This window comes from Urocampus carinirostris, chromosome 5, assembly GCF_059441175.1.
Source record: "Urocampus carinirostris isolate Australia breed hairy pipefish chromosome 5, RoL_Ucar_1.0, whole genome shotgun sequence".
Lineage (NCBI taxonomy): Eukaryota > Metazoa > Chordata > Actinopteri > Syngnathiformes > Syngnathidae > Urocampus > Urocampus carinirostris.
In genome coordinates, this window is record NC_142353.1 from 19,615,932 (window position 1) to 19,635,575 (window position 19,644).

The following is a 19,644-nucleotide window of genomic DNA, read 5'->3' on the forward strand; positions in this document are numbered from 1 at the left end:
TCAATTTTGTCAATCAGATATCATCCCACGTTTATCACGGTAGATAATGTGTTTTCACTCATTATTTAAATCTTTTTTTTTTCTTTTATTTCTAGGAACTAATAAATAATTCACATTGTTTCTTTATTTATGGAAAATAAAGAAAGGATGCTTGAAGGGGCGACTTTGATGAATCTGGAGGTATTAGAGATTATTTAGAAGTGTTTCAAAAATTATAAAAGGGGATACATGACACAAAGGATGTTCCTCCTGATGACATATTAGTGGTAATCTGAACGAATTTAAAGGAGACAGTTTTATGATTTGACCACTTGTGTTGTGCTACCAGAAATGAGTATTTTGAAAAATACATGTTTTATCATTTAATTTAGTTATTGTTCATTATTTAAATCAATTTAAATTACTATGAAAAATATCACTACTAGAAGGCAATGTATAATACACACTCGCACTTTGAGTGTAAAAAATGGAGGAATGCAGGAAAATAGAGCAGAATGCTTTTTATCATTTAGGAAGATTAACTTTGGCTGAATTTATATGACAAAACCTTTCTTGCCTGTTACTAGTTGGTGGACAAATACAGAGGAGGTCCACAGGAAATATGGTATTTCTTGAGGAAGCCCCGAGTGGCAGACAGCATTTTAGAAAGGGTCTTTTTTGACAGAAGAGTAATGAAAGCGTGACACATGAGTTTAAAGGTGGAAGTGGAACTACATCCAGTACGAGGTCTAGGTCTCTTATCTCATTTTGATCTGGAAATGGATAAACAAGAATTGTTCACACGAGAAATGTACAAGAACAAGTAGGAACTTGTGCCGGAAAAAAAACAAATTAAGGACAAGTCATTCGCTGGAGATTTTGGAGACACAGAAGTGTAGGAAATGGGAGAACAGACTTTCAAAGCATGGGTCAACAGGTCAGAGCAATGATAAAGTGGGGTAATGTAAGGAGGTGTAGAAAGTATAGCAGGTAGTATTGTTGAGTCCGCCAACTCTAAAGGAACTTTTGTGGAAAACATCTGCTCTGGAACTGATTGTGTAACTCATAGCTGTCAAGGCGACCAATTGTCCATACAAAGTGCTGCGCAGTAATCGGTATTGCCTGTTATTTTCCTGTTATGTAACCAATTATTGTCTATATCTACGCCTTCTCTCAGTAAACACTGTTTTTTCCAGACCAGATTCTAAAAGACCAAAGTTTCCCGTGCCTATTTTTGTATTAGCATTCTAAGAAAAAGTACTCCACAATAGTAGGGCGGTGTCCGATTTATGCGTAACTACATTTACGTGTGTTTGTGTCTGTGTCGTAAACGAGTCTGTTGTCATTTTCAGTCAACATGTTTCTGCAGAATTGATATTGAATGGTTAGTTTGAACTAAGTAAGTGATTCTCAAATGAGGAAACTGTAAGGTGTCAGACATTCAGTGTCTCGCCGCGTGATCATTTTCTGGGACAGAGTATTTGGACAAAAGAAAAATAGTGCTGGAGAGAAGCAGTTCAGTTGAGGACATTTATTTCAAAAGAAAAATAAAGTAAAACAAAAGAAAAACTGGAATGCACTCCGAACCATTCGATCAGGAGTGCCGCCCAAAAAATTTAAAAAGAAGATTCCATGACGTATAAATTCAAAAGGAAATTGTATTTTGTGTTTATTTGTGGTAAAAATAAGCTTCATTTATTAATTATATAATGATTGATTTGAATAGAAAATACAAGACCTATTATACAAACATTATTTTTTCTAACTACTTGTCAGTTGAAAAATGTGTATTTATTTGACGTAAAACGCGACTCACTAAGAGGGAGCTGACATAATTGCTGCTATGGGTATCCAAACACCTTAAAAAGCTGGGCCAAAAATAAGTATGTAATGGTGCGTTTTGGTCACTTTTTAGTCTCTAGTTTGAAATGTCCTTGTGCTTTGTCACACTCATTTTCGGTTGCATAACACCATGCAGTGATATCTAGTGGTCAAATATTACAAACTGTCACTTTAAAATAAGAATATGTAAATATTTTTGGGACTATATACTTATTGTACTTAGTAAATGTGATATTCAGAAGGCTATCCAAATATTTATGTATATTTTAACAGTTTCTTTATAACAATCCTTTGAAATGACACCACTCTCAAAAATAGTTTACATATTTTTCTGCATAAATGAGAAAAACAATCATTTAAATGAGGAAAAAAATAATAATATGGCAGATGATAAATCTTCAGATTGAAAGAATATTCTTTTACTTATATCTTTTCAAAACATTCAAGTTCACATTTTCCTAGAAAAAAAATATAGTAGAGCAAGAAATAATAATAATAAAAATAATACCTACTAAATTACGTTCGATTATACAAGATATTATTTTAGGTGCAAATGTATGTATGTATGTATGTATGTATGTATGTATGTATGTATGTATGTATGTATGTATGTATGTATGTATGTATGTATGCATGTACCGTATGTTCAGTATGCACTGTATGTACGTACCATAAGTACGTATGCACAGTATGTATGTATTTAGGTTTAGCTTAGTTTAAAGTGGACTTGGAATGGTTATATTTATATTTCAAAATGGTGTATTTTGATTTATTTGTGTTATTATTATTTTAGTATACAGAACTAAAAAATGTTTGTGTTGTTTGACATACTTGAAAATTAAGTCGAAAATATGCTTGAGACATCCTGAAATGGAGTGCAAAATGCAATATTTTTGGGGAAAGAATATTTTGGGTTAATTTGTGTTTACCGGTGCTGCTTGTTTGTTTTTAAAGAGGCCTCTAAAGATGAGTCAAGTGTTTTAATTTCAAAATTACATATCGGCGTGCGCACTAGTGTGGGAAACGATTGGGGGAGGCTACGCATTCTATGAGTAATCTTCAAATCTGGGTAACTCCTGCATTTACCTCTCCCAGACTACTCTTAAAGAATAAACAAAGGATAAATAAACCACTCTTTTATTTATCTGCGTTTTTTTCATGCAGTTTTTTTCTGAGTCACTAATGCTGCTTCAGTGATCCCTCAACTTTCATGGGTTTTGCAATCCCAAAAAATACAGATTGTAGATCTACAAAAAACACAGAAGTGCAGTTGAATGGACAGATGAACGGATGAATGGTCTTTATTGTGATTACAAAATAGTACAACAAATTGGAAGGCTTCTCCTTTCAGTGCAAGAAAGCGATGTAGAGGGCGGCCAGCTAGCTGCATGCTAGCATCGGGGATACTTGGGTTGAGCCATTTATATTACAAATGTGTCGAATGTGGATGTTTTTGAAGATCTGTAGCTCCAGGTCTTTCGTTTCATGGTTAATGTATCCGGCATCAGTGAGATACAGGCTCGGCACGGATGGCTTAAGAGCATTGTTACGTAGCTGCAGCATTAGGCTGTACCTGCTTTCTTTTGCTTCATCACCCGAGCCGCCTCAGTCCCTTCCTGGACCCGATAGGAATCCACGGATCCCCTGGTGGCAATTAGCATTTCTTTGTGCTCTTCTGACTTTCCTCAGTTTCAGATTTAATTGAGGAATTTAATTTCAGTGCAACAAGGTGCTAAAATATTAGCTGGACACATTGACTTATGTGCCCGTCAGGATGTTTGAATGACAAAATATTCCAGTCTATCACAGCAAAGCACAGTTACGCCCACCCAACACACACACACACACACAAACACACAAAGCCGTCCGCGACCTGCCTCGTGACGGCATTTGCTGTGTTTTGTCTGCTGTAGAACACAATGCACGCTTAAAATCCGCAAAGTGAAGCGCAAAAAGTAGACCCGGCTACTGAGAGCGCTTAATGCACACTAAAAAAGTTCTTCAAATCGACAATAAACAGAATACATGCAGGAGAGGTTTTTTTAGTTGGATGGTCGAGCTCCAGCCCGTGACTCTTCGGTAGATAGATGAATATTTATTCTTTTCCCATTGATATCTCAATCATTCAGATCACTGATTCATGTCCAAATGTGTCCTGAGTCTTTCAGATGAACTCGAAGTTAATAAATTCCCAGTCGGTTCGTTATCATTGTGAGTGGCAAAGGTTTTTCTTTTCTTTCTCTTTCAAAAGTGCAGTCAGTAGAATGGAGACATGCTGCGTTGGGATGCCTCAAGCAAAAGACCCCTGGCGGTAGAATGGAGGGCCTTAGTTATGGACACACCGGGGGGCACTTTGAAGCCATTGGACCAGCATTCACAAAATAAGGGAAAATAATCTTCTCAATCCAAACTATGCTTCTTTTGGAATTTATAAACATACGCAATATGGAATCGGAGCACAGGCACAGGATGATTAGCACAGTCGGGAGTTGACACTTGAGGGGGACATTAAAGCCTCCCACAGAGAGATACGAATGTCACCTTCATTGGATCTTGTCCTTGCTTACTTCACTGACCAAAAGGTGCTGCTATTTTGTTTATAAACTAAGTTGAAGGATATTTCAGTATTCTATCCCCATTTTTTTTAACCAGCCAAGGCCTTTTTCAGGATCTGAAATATTTTAGAAATAAAATTTGTGAGTGAAAACAAAGTAATACCATACGTATGTTGTAATTATTGTAAAAAGTATTGTACAACTTCCAACTTTGCTCCTGTTATGTATTATATGAATAATGTTGGCAACCTTCACCGAATCAGCAAAAGAGAGAGGAATAATACAACTAATACGTTTTATGTAAAAGCTGCTGGCTCTTTTGATTAATACTGACATAGCATGTTAGACACAAATGCAACAGAATCATGTATCATACCCACAAATGAAATGAAATGAAATGCATCCTATCATTTTCTAATGCATCACGTTGAACTCCTTATCATCACAAACGATTCAGAATATTGTATTTGTCTTTTTACCTTAATGTCTTATTTGACAGAATACATTTTTTTTTCCTCATAGTGATTTATTTATGCCCCGCCATGTAGACAATGTATATTCTGCAGCTCTTTATATAATTTAAGGTCAAGTTAATTTTTTACAGCCATTACAACTACTATTTTGGTGATACACTTGCTCACAGGACATTATTTAAAACATTTGTATTTAAATTGTTAGCATAGTTTAAACAGAAACACATCTATCTGTGAGATGGTGAGGCCCAGTTAGGCGATCCACATCAAGCATGTTGTAACAAGTTCACCAAGCTGTTATTACAACATTTCCAGCTTAAAGTGGTCTATTGAACAAATACACTTTGCACTGGGATGTTGTATTTAACTGAGTTTTAAATTGTCCTACCCTATACCCACGGAGCATATGCACAATGAAAAATAATTTGAACTACATACTGTGTTCATTGCAGCAAGCCTGTTCCTTCTAATATTGCATGGTGCATCTAAGAGTAGCTTAGCACCCTTTATAAAAATGTTAAACATTCAGATAAGAAAATTCCCGGATGTATTACAATGTTATTAAATTTTCTTGTGGTGCCTGAACATTAACATGAAACTGAACACAAAGGTTCATCTTTGCTTGAATTTCATGCATCCTGTGTTAGTATTCCCAAGTATGAAATATCATAATGCCAAAGTACTCTCTGCAGCTACAAGTCACAAAGGTCATTTTACTGACGTTATTCAAGTCTCAGAAGCAGCAGTCACGGCTTTGCATACATTTCAATGTAAATGAGAAAAAAGAAGAAAAAAATCACATCTCTTGGTGCTGCTTGCCTCTATTAAATATATATTCCTATTCCCACTGGTCTTTCATATAATCATTTTTCATGAATACTACATGTAGGAGCTTAATCAAAAAACATAATTTGCTTATTTCATTTGAATCTCTAAAACCACAGGTTTGAATCATAGAAGACATGAATTTATTTACTGCGTGCTCAAATCATTAGTTTTGCTTCACTGAAAATGTATGTTTCTAAACAGGAAATTAATAAATGCCTGGCTTCCCATTGTCCTGTCATCAGATACATAATAGCTATGAGCGAACAGCAACCATTGTTCTTCATTCATTTGGTACCAATATACTTAAATTATCCACCTGGAAAGTGGGCAAGATGCATCTTTCGATACATACGGTGTTTGTCATATCCGATGTCATGCAGTGGGAACATCAATGCATGCAGATGGAATGTGTGAAGAGGTTGTAAAGCAGAGCATATCTCAGGCGCATGCAAGCTCTTACTCAAAAAGTGTAATGTCAGCATCTACGCAAGGGAGATACCGTGAAGAGGGATGATAACAAATTTGAATTGAATCAGTGTAACGGAGGCAATCACGTTCAGGCTTGAGAAGGAGGACGCCATGAAGACGAATCAAGGAACAAAGCAGCAGAAGGGGGGGAGAGATAAAGGGAACGTGGGACTATGTGGGTGGGTTTCTCACAGACTATTGAGAATCTCCTTTTTGGGAGTAACGGTGTACTGTAGAAACAAAATGTAACCAAGTATGATTTTTTTTTTCTAAATAATGGGTGCAGCCTATAATGAGGTGCTCCTCAGAGTCACTTTAATGGTAATTGGTCAGAACCTATTTAATGAGTCCAATATTGCCATTAGGGGCCGGTCACACAGCCGTTTGCGGCTGAATCACGGCTAAAATTTTGCGTTTTTTTTTTTGCCCGTGGTTGCCCGGGATGGAAAATACGCAAAATTGGCCAACCCGCTGTTCATCGGTGGTATGTCCGCAAAACAGACGCCGGCGACTGTTCCGCTTCCTCATCGCGTCATTTCTGCGTCATTTTCTCGTGTGGACCACGGGTATAAAAGCTACCGAGCCGGTGTTGTGCCCAAATCCGACTCCTACGCAAAACCCCCACCACCCCACCCCCTCGCGTGAACGCGCATTCTGCTGCGTTCGCTTTTGTTGTAAGCGTGCATTGACGTTGGTGACTTTTTCATCCGCGTTAACAAACGCATTTTGTAGAATACGATCGCACTTTATTGTTTAAATAAACGCGTTATATAGACTAGGATCTCCCAATTGTTATAATTAGCTCGCTTTATAGTTTTAATAAGCGTTTTATATAGAATAGCATCGCTTTCGTTGGAAGCGCAGCAGAATGCGCGTTCACGCGAGGGGGGGAGGATTTACCGTTCGATTACGTTCACAACAAAAACAAAGACGGAATGGTTTAAGTTGTATTACATTTCCAACAAATGCAAGACGAAGTGGTTTTGGTTATATGTTCGCCATTACATTCCCTAAAAGTGAGATAAAACGAGGTAAAAGTGGTTGTAGTAGCGAGGGGATGCAAATCTCGGCACCGGGCTGTAGAAATCATAACCGCACAAGACACAGTCCCGTGAAGATCAAGATTTCAAGCTTTGGCATCATTTTTATTTTATTATCTTGAAAAGAAATGTCAAGAAATAAAAATGGATTAAGACGAGGTCACTACGCTGACGGGGATCCATGTTCACCCCCTTGACGTCTCGAGCACAACTGACGTGTGCTCGGCATTCGCGCTGTTTATACGCGGAGAAAGGCGTTTGACCGTCACACGCGTAACACGCTAATTTCACGTAATAACACCGCGATACAGGCGCAGAACATGCTATTACCATGCTCCACCCACGATTACCCGCTGAAATTTCCCGTCCTACCCATGTGTAACCACGCCCACCCGCGGCCAGAGCACGTCGTTCCGCGTCATTTCCGCGTCATTACCTCGTGTTGACCACGTGTGCGGCACGCGGTTTAACACATGCTCAAACTTTTGAGCAGCTCAAAAGTTTTGAGCGCGGCCAACCACGTGAAAATTTCCGACCGCGAGTAAAGCACTGCTCTATCTCGTCTATATGGCGGTCTCAAAACGTCCAACAGCGCCCAACAGCATCTGCTTCACGGCCAGAAATTTCTGGCCGTGGTTCAGCCTCAATACGCTCGTGAAAGGCTGTGTACCCGCGCTCTGAAGAATTGAGCTGCGCAAAACTTTTTCGCGCTGCCACCCGCGCGCGAATTTCCGACCTCGTGCTAAGCACCGCTGTATCTCGTCTGAATGGCGATCTCAATGCGTCCAATAGCTTCCGCCTCAAAGGCAGAAATTTCTGGCCGTGATTCAGCCGCAAATGTCTGTGTGACCGGCCCCTTACATTGAGTTTATAGTTTAGTGGACACTCAAAATAAGGAGAAAAGACATCAATGAGTTTTGAACTTGCAAGGAGAAGAGAAGACTGTGCAACTTTCAAAATGGAAACTATCCAAATATGTTCTAAAGGTTCTCCACTATTATGGATATTATTGATATGATTAGTATGTTAAGTATTACTAAATTGATGCAGGCAAATGGCAATAGTGAGACCAAAGATTCCGATTTAGTGCACATATCAGCCTTAAATAAAATTAATGATAGTATTACCAAGCTAACTGCAGGTCAAGCTAGTAGTTTTTTTTCTCGTTTCATGGACTTATTTCTGTAATGGCAGATAACCTATTTGCTATTATTCAATAGGAGCAATGCATATATTATTAGTTATGGTTATATATTTGTAGTTTGGTCGACAATGAAAATAAGGAAGGAAGACATCACTGATAATTGAGAAGAACACAAAGAGAGGGCTTAGAATCTAATTCAGTTGTTACAGATTCGGCCAGCAAGTAGCGCCCACGGTTTTCCTCCCAATTTAATTCGAAATAGCCTTGTATCGTGTCTAGCATTCATCATGAAGGAAGCAATGCTCTAAGCATAGTTTAACTTTAGCTTTAAATTATCAATTTTGCAGTTCATTGCTATGCATAATGGTTTATTAGTCCAGAAGGATAATAACACTGACATAATAACACTGACACAAGAATAAATAACACATGTGGTTTTAATTCTAACAAACTATGTTTCATTTACATGACTGGGAAAACTGAATCAAAAAATAGATGAAGCACAATATTGATGCAAGCATATGCGGTGTTAGCAGAGGAAGAAGGAGGAAGAAATTCAGGAGCAATAATGAAAGCATTGATAATCAGTAAAAACATGAAATAAAATTCATGTGAATTACTTCATTTTTATGGCTGTTTAAGCCTGCCGATTTAAATCCGATGTAGCTTCTAAAAAGACACGTCAATGATGAGAGAGCAAAGGAAATGCTGGATGCGTCACGGTCACTGGAGGCGTGTGACCGGTGTGTTCCTGTTGATCCTTCTCAAAATAAAGTTTTCCAATTGGCTGATTATAATTATCATAATAATTACAATTGTTGATAATAGGCAAGATTTCATGTAGGCACACAATGCACTATTTCCTCTATCATCAAATATGACACATAAGCAAATCATTTATAATTTGATTACAAATTAACAATTTGGGGTTTCAAAGGATAGCAAGATTTATGGCCGATTATGACAATGATGCAATCAGTGCACAGTCGTCATAATAACAGGCAATAGTGATCCAGAACTGTCATATTAGAAAACAACCCTCACATCCAATGCAATCTCTGTTGCAAATGTTTAATACTAAAAGCAGAAGTACATTATCGTGAGCAAGCAGTATTCATGTATGAGCTTGAATCCTCAAATAATTCAGGAAATTAGTCATTCACAACCAGCCCAATACAATTTAAATAAACTTTGACGTATATACCTGAGTTTGATGAATATGTTTTTGCTGAGTGGCCTAGGTGGAAAAAAAAAATCACAAAAATAAAAGAAAATAAGAAGAAAACATCAAACGGGTCTGTTGTATTTCAATACAACATCTGCATTCACTCGAACCAAATGTAGTGTGCTTATTTTGGCTAAGTATCTAATTGTTAATATTGTCATTTTTTTTCCAGGTGGAGAAGTTCCCTACAGCACCCTGGCCACTAGGATGATGATGGGCGTCTGGTGGATGTTTGCTCTCATCGTCATCTCCTCTTACACGGCCAATTTGGCGGCGTTCCTCACCATCGCGCGCATCGAGAACTCCATACAGTGAGTCTTTGACAAGCTCGCACGTGTGTCATTTCATTAACACCAATCCGTCTGTCCGTGGGTTGTTACTCATTGTCGATAAAAATATTTGGTTTATTTTGCTTAAATGGTTTATCCATGCCTTGCCATGCCCTTTCACATAGTTTTTGACTGTTTAATGTCAGTGTGTTCATAAGGATGTTTGGAAGTACAGTAGTTGTAATCATTGCAAATTGATTACACAACATTCATTTTCACGGTTAAGTATTATGACGGGTTATCCCATTTTAAATGAATGTGTATTTTTGGTATATTTCCCATAATCGAGGGGTATCCAACTCAATTTATTTGGGGGGCTGCTGGTTCCAGCAAAAATGTAGGGGAACAAACATTCCATTATTATCATTTTTTCTGCACAAAATAAGACCTATATATAAAAATTAAGTGGTTTAAAAATTGATAAAAAAAAAACAAATATACCTGTAATAAGTAAATAATCCAAATAGTCTGAGGTCTCTTCCTCTCGCTGTCTCTTTCTCTGTCTCTCTGTATCTCTTTTTCGCTCTCTGTCTGTGTTTCCGTCTCTCAATCTCTCGCTCTGTTATTTGTCTTTGTTTTTCTTTGTCAGTGCACCTCTGTCATTTTTTGCTTCGTCTCATGCATTCAACTGGAGTGGCTAGCCAAGTATGTGGACTTTCAACTACTGTATTTGAAACACACTTAAAATGGAACTGGGTTTTGGCAAGCTTCAGTTTTTTGTTTTTATTCTGCACACACTGCTATTGTGGCTGCATTTGCAAGTGAATTGCTCCCAATTTCAAACCCTGCCTAACTGATTAGCTCAGCGCTAGCATCCACAAGGCTGGTTTGGGAATGCCTCAGGACCCCATCTGAAGAGCTGGATGAAGTGGATGGGGATAGGGAGGTCGGAGCTTCCCTTCTGAGGCTGCTGCCTCCGTGACCTGACCCCAGATAGGCGGAAGAAAATGGATGGGTAGATTGATAGAATCTGTCATAAACGGTAATTGATTGTGCCTGCGCAGCAGAGGAATTATTACGGTACACAAGCCAAGGGGAATCTGGGAGATGTTTGTAACTAAGTGAAAGAAGCTTTATCGTGTTCTGTAAATATACAACGTTCATATTGAGTTTAAAGAGGACTCTGTTCACTTTTCACAGCATCCATATGAAAATTGCAGAGGGCGCACTTATATATAAAGATGGGACCCTCAAACCACCGTCACGCAGGCCGCAAGTAGCCCCTGGACTGAAATTTTGATACCTATTCCACAATCCCTTTGCTCCTCTGAATCACACCCTCTCCATCACATCTATAGCTAATTACCTGGTAATCTCCAGTTTACATATGTCCGTGTATGAGTGTGTTATTTCTATGTTCAAAGGTTGATAAATGAGTGAGAAAAACAATCAAGGAGATCCCATCAGCCCAACGAAGGGAATTAAAAAAACGATTACCGCTTGCTGTCCTTTTAGAGTCTAATGTACTTGCATACAGGAAGCACAACCTGACATTTTATTGTATAAGTGACATGACAAAGGTTTTGTCTTGAGAGACAGCAGAGTAGACATATGTTATTTAAAGGCTTGTGGCACACAACAATAGAAAGACATGTACACGCACCCTTTCTGCCTCTTTCGCTATCTGTGCCGAGTGTTTATCCCGATGATGCACTTTTGTTTCCTGGTGGATCTCGGAAGCATTTATCTCTCATTGGACTAATCAGCATTCCAGGACATCCGCTCTGCCTGCCGGTGCCGCTCTACCTTGGCACGTCGTTGGAATAAACATTCATTATTTTGCTTTTGAATGGTGTCAATCTGTCTGGGCTCAGTTTGTATATGTTTTCATTTAATTTTCCCTAAATTCACTTTTATACAGTACTTTTCTTGAAAGCCTGAAAGTGTACTTTCATTAATAAGTGCCTCTGTGCTAGCTTCCACCGAGCGAGTTCAGGATTTCCATAAATCTTCATGCATTATCAATGTGTTTACACACGATGGATTACTCCTCCAGGGTCATAAGAGTCATAATTAGTATCTTGTACCGCCCTGTCACCTGCAAAGATGGGTGTCCAGATCAAGCCGAACTAAGTCTTTTTTTTTTGGTTTGAACAAATTTATTGACACTAAAAACAGAAAACAATCATGACAATCTCAACAGCAATTAAGCACATTCACAATATTATATTCCAATATTACGTTTTTAACAGCAAACACAAAGTGAGGTTTGAACAAACCTTCTCGAAACTCTTATTAGCAATCAAACATATTCACAATTTCATTATATAACATCTTTGTTAGTGTCAATAGATCCGTCCAGGCCAAAGTCGATTATCCTCGGTCTGAACAAATCCACCGACACCAACAGCAGCAAAACACAGTCATCAAGCATATTCACAATTTTTTATATCTGACAATATGACGTGACGATATGACATTTTAACATTTTTTCCTGACATTTTCAACATCAATTAAACAATTTCAGAGTTATTTTCTTTTAACAGTAGTTAACCAGCGTGTAAAAGGCAATACTATTGTGCAAGGGCATAGCTCTAAGCAGCATTCTTCCAGTCCTCTGTGTGGGTCCTCTCCCTTCTGCGTGGGTCCTCTCCCTTCTGGGTTCCACAACCCAGGCCGTTGCTGCCGGGACTCCCACAAGTCAAGCATTAAAGTGGTCCAAAGAAGAAAACTTGATTTCAAAAACGACTCGGGGTGCTAAACCACTTGCTCCCTCGCCAAGTCATGATGTCACAAAGACATATGACAAAATCCACATCGCGTCTACATACGTCAAATCATGTTGGTCTAGGATAGGGGTGTCAAAGTCAAAAGGATGAATGGGATGATGGCAAACATTATTCTAAAAGCCACGGACCAGACTGATAGAATGTGACTTTTATTTTAAGAAATATATTCCAATATGATCAGATTAAAAAAATGTTCCTATGGCTCTATCAATAATCGTTCCTGGATTTCCTTGATAAAAGAGTCTCAATGCATCAACATTCAATGAAAAAAGCTGGAGTTGTATATACAGTACATATAAATACATACTGTGCCTTAAACAAGTAGTTGTCCCCTTCCCGAATTAGGTGTCTTTTGCATATTTATCACTCACAAAGGTTTAAGATCATTAAACACAATTTATTTATCACACAAAGACAACTCAAGAAAATGCAAAATGCATTTTTGAAACTTAATTCCATTCATCAAGGCACAAAAAATATCTTGGTCCATCCAGTCCTGTGGAAAAAAGTGATTACTCTCGAAATCAAAAAGTAACTGTGACTAACCACAGTTTTGGGAAAGTAGAGTTTCATTTCACAGGCCACACTAAATATTAATTGCCACCACCTGTGTTGAATCTAGTAATGACTTAATTTTTACACGAAGTGTAGTAGATTACAACATCTTAAAAACACAATTGACCTGCTGTGATCTAAAGAAAATCCAGAAGAAATATGAAAAAAATATAATTTAAATATATCAGTCCGAAAAAAGTTGCAAAGCTCCAGTGAACCACTGTCAGAGCCATTAGCCACAAATGGCAAACCTTCCAAGAGTGTGACGATGGCTCTTCCAGGAAGTTACAAAAGAACATTGAAAAATATCCTGGGAACTGCAGGCTTCGCTGGCCTCAGTTAAGGTCAGTGTTCATGACTACACTCCAAAAAAGACACTAGCCAAAAATGGCATCCATGGGAGAGTTCCCAGGTAAAAACTGCTGTCACAAAAGAACACAAAGAGTCTCATATTTGGAAATAAAAACACCTAGATCATCCTTCTGCGGACCGATGATTCGAACATGTAATTTTTTGAATGGGCGACGTAATTAGGGACAGGTGTGGGGGGATTCGGCACACCTGTCGCAGATACGAACCAAGTAGGCATCCTCTGGTCGACGGAACCGTGCCAAACCCTCACATGGTTGCCAGCCAATATATATATATATATATATATATATATATATATATATATATATATATATATATATATATATATATATATATATATATATATATATATATATATATATATATATATATATATATATATAATATATATATAAATGTATGAGACGACAGTGGTTAGCGCGTTTGCGGCACAGTTCTGAGGTGATCAAACCATCCTGTGTGGAGTTTGCATGTTCTCCCCTTACTTGTATGGGTATGGTTTCCCCAGGCACTCCGGTCCTCAAACATGCATGTCAGGTTAATTGGTCGGTTCGAATTGTCCCTAGGTGTGAATGAGCGAGTGAGTTGTCTGTCTCAGTGTGCCCTGCGACTGGCTAGCAACCAGTTTAGGGTGTCCCCTGCCCACTGCCCGAAAACAGTACTCCCGTGACCCTACTGAGGAATAATGGATGGATGGATATATCCATCCATCCATCCATCCATTATCTGCACTGCTTATCCTTAGTAGGGTCACGGGGGTGCTGGAGACCATCCCAGCTATCTTTGGGCAGTGGGCAGGGGACACCCTGAACTGGTTGCCAGCCGATCGCAGGTGGATAGATATATATATATATATATATATATATATATATATATATATATATATATATATATATATATATATATATATATATATATAATGTGACTCAAATTGCCACCTGTCAGACTTCGTAAATGATGATGTGAGGAGGATGAGAGCCCAGGAAGACTAGGTTGTGTTCCTCTTTATGTCTAAAGGAGAAGTTAGCAGGACCAAGAGCATGTCTCTTAAGTATGAATGCCTTTTGTTTCTTTGTGGAAATGAAATAAGAAGTGCACATTCAGGAACCTCTCTGGTCAATTTCACGCTTGGATGTTTTCCCTCAATTCGACTGCAGATCCTTTAGGAAAACAGCGAGGGGAGGCGGCTGAAAGTGAGGAGTGAGAATGAGAAAGAGACATGAAGCCCAACGTTGAGCCAAAGAGAGAGCAACAGGAAAGAAATTGAAGGACTTGTAATTGAGGAAGAAGGTCACAAAGTGCATAGATCTACTTGAGTCGGACTCCAATAATGTGTTTCCCTTTAAACTTGGTGAAGCAGCAAGTGGTTCGTTCCAATCCACAGTAGCTGCAGCATTTATCAGAGCAGACATAGGGTGGTTTTACTAATTATCGCTTCGGAAACACACCTATAACTGCACAATTATTTCTAACTAACTGGGTGTTTGAAATAGAGGTATTATGTTTTTTCTCTTCTGAGTTTATAATATGTAATAAAGTTTTTATTACTCAGCATACAGACATACAGCGAGCAAACACAAGGAACTAGCAGAGATGAGAATGTTGCGTGCAACGTGGATCCCCAAAAGACCCATGAGGGCTAACTATTAAGGCCAGCGATTAACCCCTCGTGATAAAAGAGCCATGTTAACAGAAACGCACATTAAATTGTATAAAGGAGGTCAAGGAGACGCTTTAAAAGGTTCACGGAAGAAACCACCTAAGTCAGGACCTGCCGTAAACACAGCAGCGTCTTGGTAAACGAGCATCCTTGTAATTACATGGATACTGCAACCATCAGTCTTGTCCTCTGCTAAGTATCCCTGCTTCGTGAGGTAAAAATCAATTCAATTTGCAATGAAAAAAATGGTTGTATAATCCCCACTAAAATAAAAGAAGAAAGAAAAAAACACGGCAGTTTGTATTCCTTGCTGTAATTTATTTCATGACATCCAAAGTGGAACTTTGTAGTTCCAAGCCATCACTTTGTTAATTTTGTATGGCAAAAAAATGGGGCAAATTTTCTACAGTTTCTGTTGATAGATGTGTAAAAAAATTTATCCCATTTTCAAGTTAAACATTTGGACCCCCCAAAAAAAAATTGACTTAACAGCATGATGGACTATTTAAATGCAACACGTCCACATTCATGACAAGTGAGGATGCTAACTTCCGGTCCGTATTCTAAAGCATTATGATCCCATCAAAGCCTTTTAAATATAAAATAAAACGTCACGATGGCAGCATGGCGGCGCAGTAGTGCGTGTGCGGCACAGTTCTTAAGTCATGAGATCGAACCTTCCTCTGTGGAGTTTGCATGTTCTCCCCATGCTCGCGTGAATTTCCTCCGGGCACTCCGGTTTCCTCCAGCATTCCAAAAACATGCATGTCAGGTGAATTGGCGGGTCCAAATTGTCCCTAGGTGTGAATGAGCGAGTGGTTGTCTGGCTCTGTGTGCCCTGCAACTGGCTGGCAACCAGTTCAGGGTGTCCCCTGCCCATTGCCTGAAGATAGCTGGGATGGGCTCCAGCACCCCCGCGACCCTACTGAGGCTAAGCGGTGCAGATAATGGATGGATGGGTGGATAAAACCTCATGTCAAATAAATTGAATATGTATTTATTATGATGTTTCATTCAACAGGGTCGCAAAATGAATTAAAAACAAAACAAGATTATTGTTATATTATTCATTTTTACTTTTAAGTTGAAACAATCACCCCCACCATAAAAAAAATGTAGTTGAGCCTAGCTAATGCTGTTCAGAGCGGTACACTGTAATAATTATTGAAGGCGCCATGTAAACAAGTTTGCTGCCATTTTATTGTGGACAAAATACTACATATGTGCTCTTTAAAACTATAAATTCACAATTTAGTTTATATTTTCGTTCCATTCTGCCTCCAAACCTTCATCTTCTGGATCTTAAAGAATTTATCAGTGGTCAGCCTCAATGACTGCAGCCCTGTTACACTTACACTTGTGGTCACAAAGTTCTTTTAAGGGTAGATTTTCCAGCACATCAAATATTCCCTAACCCCTACACCGGACCATCATCGGTTTGCCAACAGGGAGCACTACTCCACCGGCGATGCCATAAACACCACACTGTATACTGAGCTGAGAAGCCTGGAGAAACGCCAGAGCTATGTCAGAATGTTCTTTTTGGAGTTGAGATTGGTGTTCAAAACCATCATCCCAGGGATCCTGGTGGTAAACTCCACCACCTGGGGTTCTCTTCCTCCATCTGCTGCAGGATTATGGACTTTTAACCGCCCATGTTCTTTGAAAGTCAGCCATCAGGTCTATTCCATTTTAACATTGAACGAACACCTGTACCCCTCAAGGATCTATACTGAGCCTTCTGATAGTCACCTTTTACACCTTGGACTGTTTGCTGACCCCACTACCCTGGTAGGCCTCGTCTCTGATGGGAATGAAGTGTTGTGCTGGTAGGAGGTGGAGAAACTGACAACTTGGTCTTTTGAGGAATAAAGTCACACTGAAACCCATGCTCTCCAAGGAAGTCGTACTCAACTACAGGAGGACAAGCATGTGCCAACTCTACTCATCTTCAATGTAGATTGCGAAGAGAGTTTATATGAAGATATTGTCATTGATAAAGATTGGGTGAACATTGTTTACAACAAGATTAGGTGCGGCACTCCAGGATACACATGTAATAAAGCCTTAAAAGAGGAAAATAAACCTGGGTTTTAGGTAAAGTATGTGAATCATTCAGGGGAGCAAGTCTTCGGCTATAAGCTGTGGTTGACAGAATCTTCTGTTTTAGTCGGCTTATTGCATATGACTGTTCTTTGAACGTTCAAAATCCATTTTGAAAGTCATTTTGTGACTGCAACTCTCCATTCCTGCATGCAAAGGCATAGTGTTGCATCATACTGTTGCATCACCAATTACACACAGCTCTATCTGTAACGAAACATATTATCGCAAAAAAAGATGCACAAAATCCCTTCTCATCTCCACTGCAAGAAAATAAAACGTTTCAGGAGTCTTGAGTCATCAATTGAAGTGCGACTTCTTGTCCCTCAGGTCTCTCCAGGACTTGTCCAAGCAGACGGAACTGCCCTACGGTACGGTGCTGGACTCGGCGGTCTATGACCAGGTGCGCTCCAAGGCTATGAACCCCTTCGAAAGAGACCCTATGTACTCGCAAATGTGGCGGATGATAAACCGCACAGGAGGAGCTGATAACAATGTTGAGGAGTCCAAGGAAGGCATCCGAAAGGTAAACTCCGAGTCCTCAAACATACGCTTGTCACAAATAGTTGTTATTTATTATTATTTTCATTATTTATGGACTGATTATTATCAACTTACAATTATTTGTTTTGTCCATACAAAATGCACTCAAATCAAACACACTTTTAAAATGTCCCAACATTTTTTGAGTTCATCAGCCGTGAGCAAAGGTCTTAATTCGAGCGGCTTTCAAGATGTCCCCAGAAGCATTATGTAAGCCAATTAAAACATCTCGTTTCAAACGCGGAAATGGGAAACCTTTTTTTTTTATGTCGCTGACCGTTACCTTGGATAGTATATTACTAGCTTGAGGCTTTTTGGCGGTGATGTCATTAACACTTCCTCATGGACATCTATCCGTGAGATATATTTAGACGTGTGGTGAGTCCACCCCTGTTTGTTATAGCCAAGTCCTTTGAGACCTTCATTTCCTTCCCTCACTTTTTCCTTTCAGGCTTTTTATTCTCCACTCTTTTCCACAATAAACCTCTCTCCATCACAGTTGTCTCCCGAGCTCGATGGATTTTCTCCCCTTTCACTTTCCGTCCCCCGCAGCAAAATATTATTAAATGTCAGGACGGGTCAGCGTCTCAGCTGTCTCTAGGTGTCTCATACAGACACGGAAACAAACACACACAGAGACGCACACAAGCGTACTCAAACATAATTGAATGCGCAAGCAGACATCTTTAGGCTTTCAATGGTATTCGTTCAAAGCTAAGCCTGTCAATAGTATATCTCACAGAAAGGCAACATAGTAAGCCTGTGTGTATAAAACATTTGTGAGGATTATTTCGGTGTATTATGTAACCACGTGTTAGCACAATACTCGTTGGAGGTAATTTCACTGCGTGCGGCATGACTGAAAAATGAGGCTTCACCTTTTTAGTTTTGAAATCGGCAATCATCTATTTGGTGGAGCCCTGATGGGTTTAGCTGAATTCATCTCCTGCAGACGCTACCATAAATCCTGTTTTTTTGTATCATTGACCAGCATTTTCTCCTTAAGAATGGCGATACATATTTATGTATTTGTCCTTTTTCACTTTGGACGACAAAATTCCCATTGCCCTGATAGACTATGACTAAGGTAGCTGCATGAATCAATCAGTTCAAATTGTTATACTGAACATTGTACAAATGGAGATTGTGTAAAACTTCTTTGAGTCACGTTTGCAATTTAGCTCATTACTGAGCAGCAGCAAGGTCTCATTTTCAGCTGAATGGGAAATAGTGAACAAGCATTACTGTTGTTGGCATTCTAAATATATTTTCTTTATATGCTACATTTTTTTAAATGAAACAAAAAAATACTCATTTAATTTTGAATATTACAGAAAATCTATACATTGTTATTTTTACTTAACTAGATCCAAAAATGTTAAAACAAGGTAATTCCGACTTTTTGCGACAGTTATATAATATAACGCAAAGCACATAATTTGACTTGAAAGGGAAAAAATGAGAACCAGATTGTTAAAAAAGTAGGACAACTAGAAATTACAATAATGTTCTCGGAAAATGGATAGATATGCGCTTGTGTGTTTCTCCATTCGCCTCCAAAATAACATCTGGATGGCAAACAAAAGTGGTCCAATAACCAAAGTCCCCTCGAAATTTGAATGAGCAAAGATGCACCCGAAACATATTAGTCAAAATAACAAAAAATACTAAGGATTACCATTGACAAACTGGCATCCTATACAGTTTCCTTTGCAAGTGTCAAATATTAAAAACAAAAACTGGCAAAATAAACTTATAATTCCCCCCTTTTGGTTTAACAGAAACTAAGAAATAAATCA

The 19,644-nt window shown here is 38.8% G+C and overlaps 1 protein-coding gene across 3 annotated transcripts in view; it reads left to right on the forward strand.

Annotated features, from left to right (window-relative positions):
* The window catches only part of grid2 (glutamate receptor, ionotropic, delta 2), a 669,082-nt gene that overhangs the window by 538,414 nt on the left and 111,024 nt on the right, over positions 1-19,644 (forward strand). For all 3 annotated transcript variants that reach the window (XM_088336089.1, XM_088336090.1, XM_088336092.1), the window contains exons 12-13: positions 9,727-9,865; positions 17,633-17,828. In XM_088336089.1, the coding sequence (XP_088192215.1) occupies positions 9,727-9,865; positions 17,633-17,828 (335 nt within the window). The remainder of the gene's footprint in view (positions 1-9,726; positions 9,866-17,632; positions 17,829-19,644) is intronic.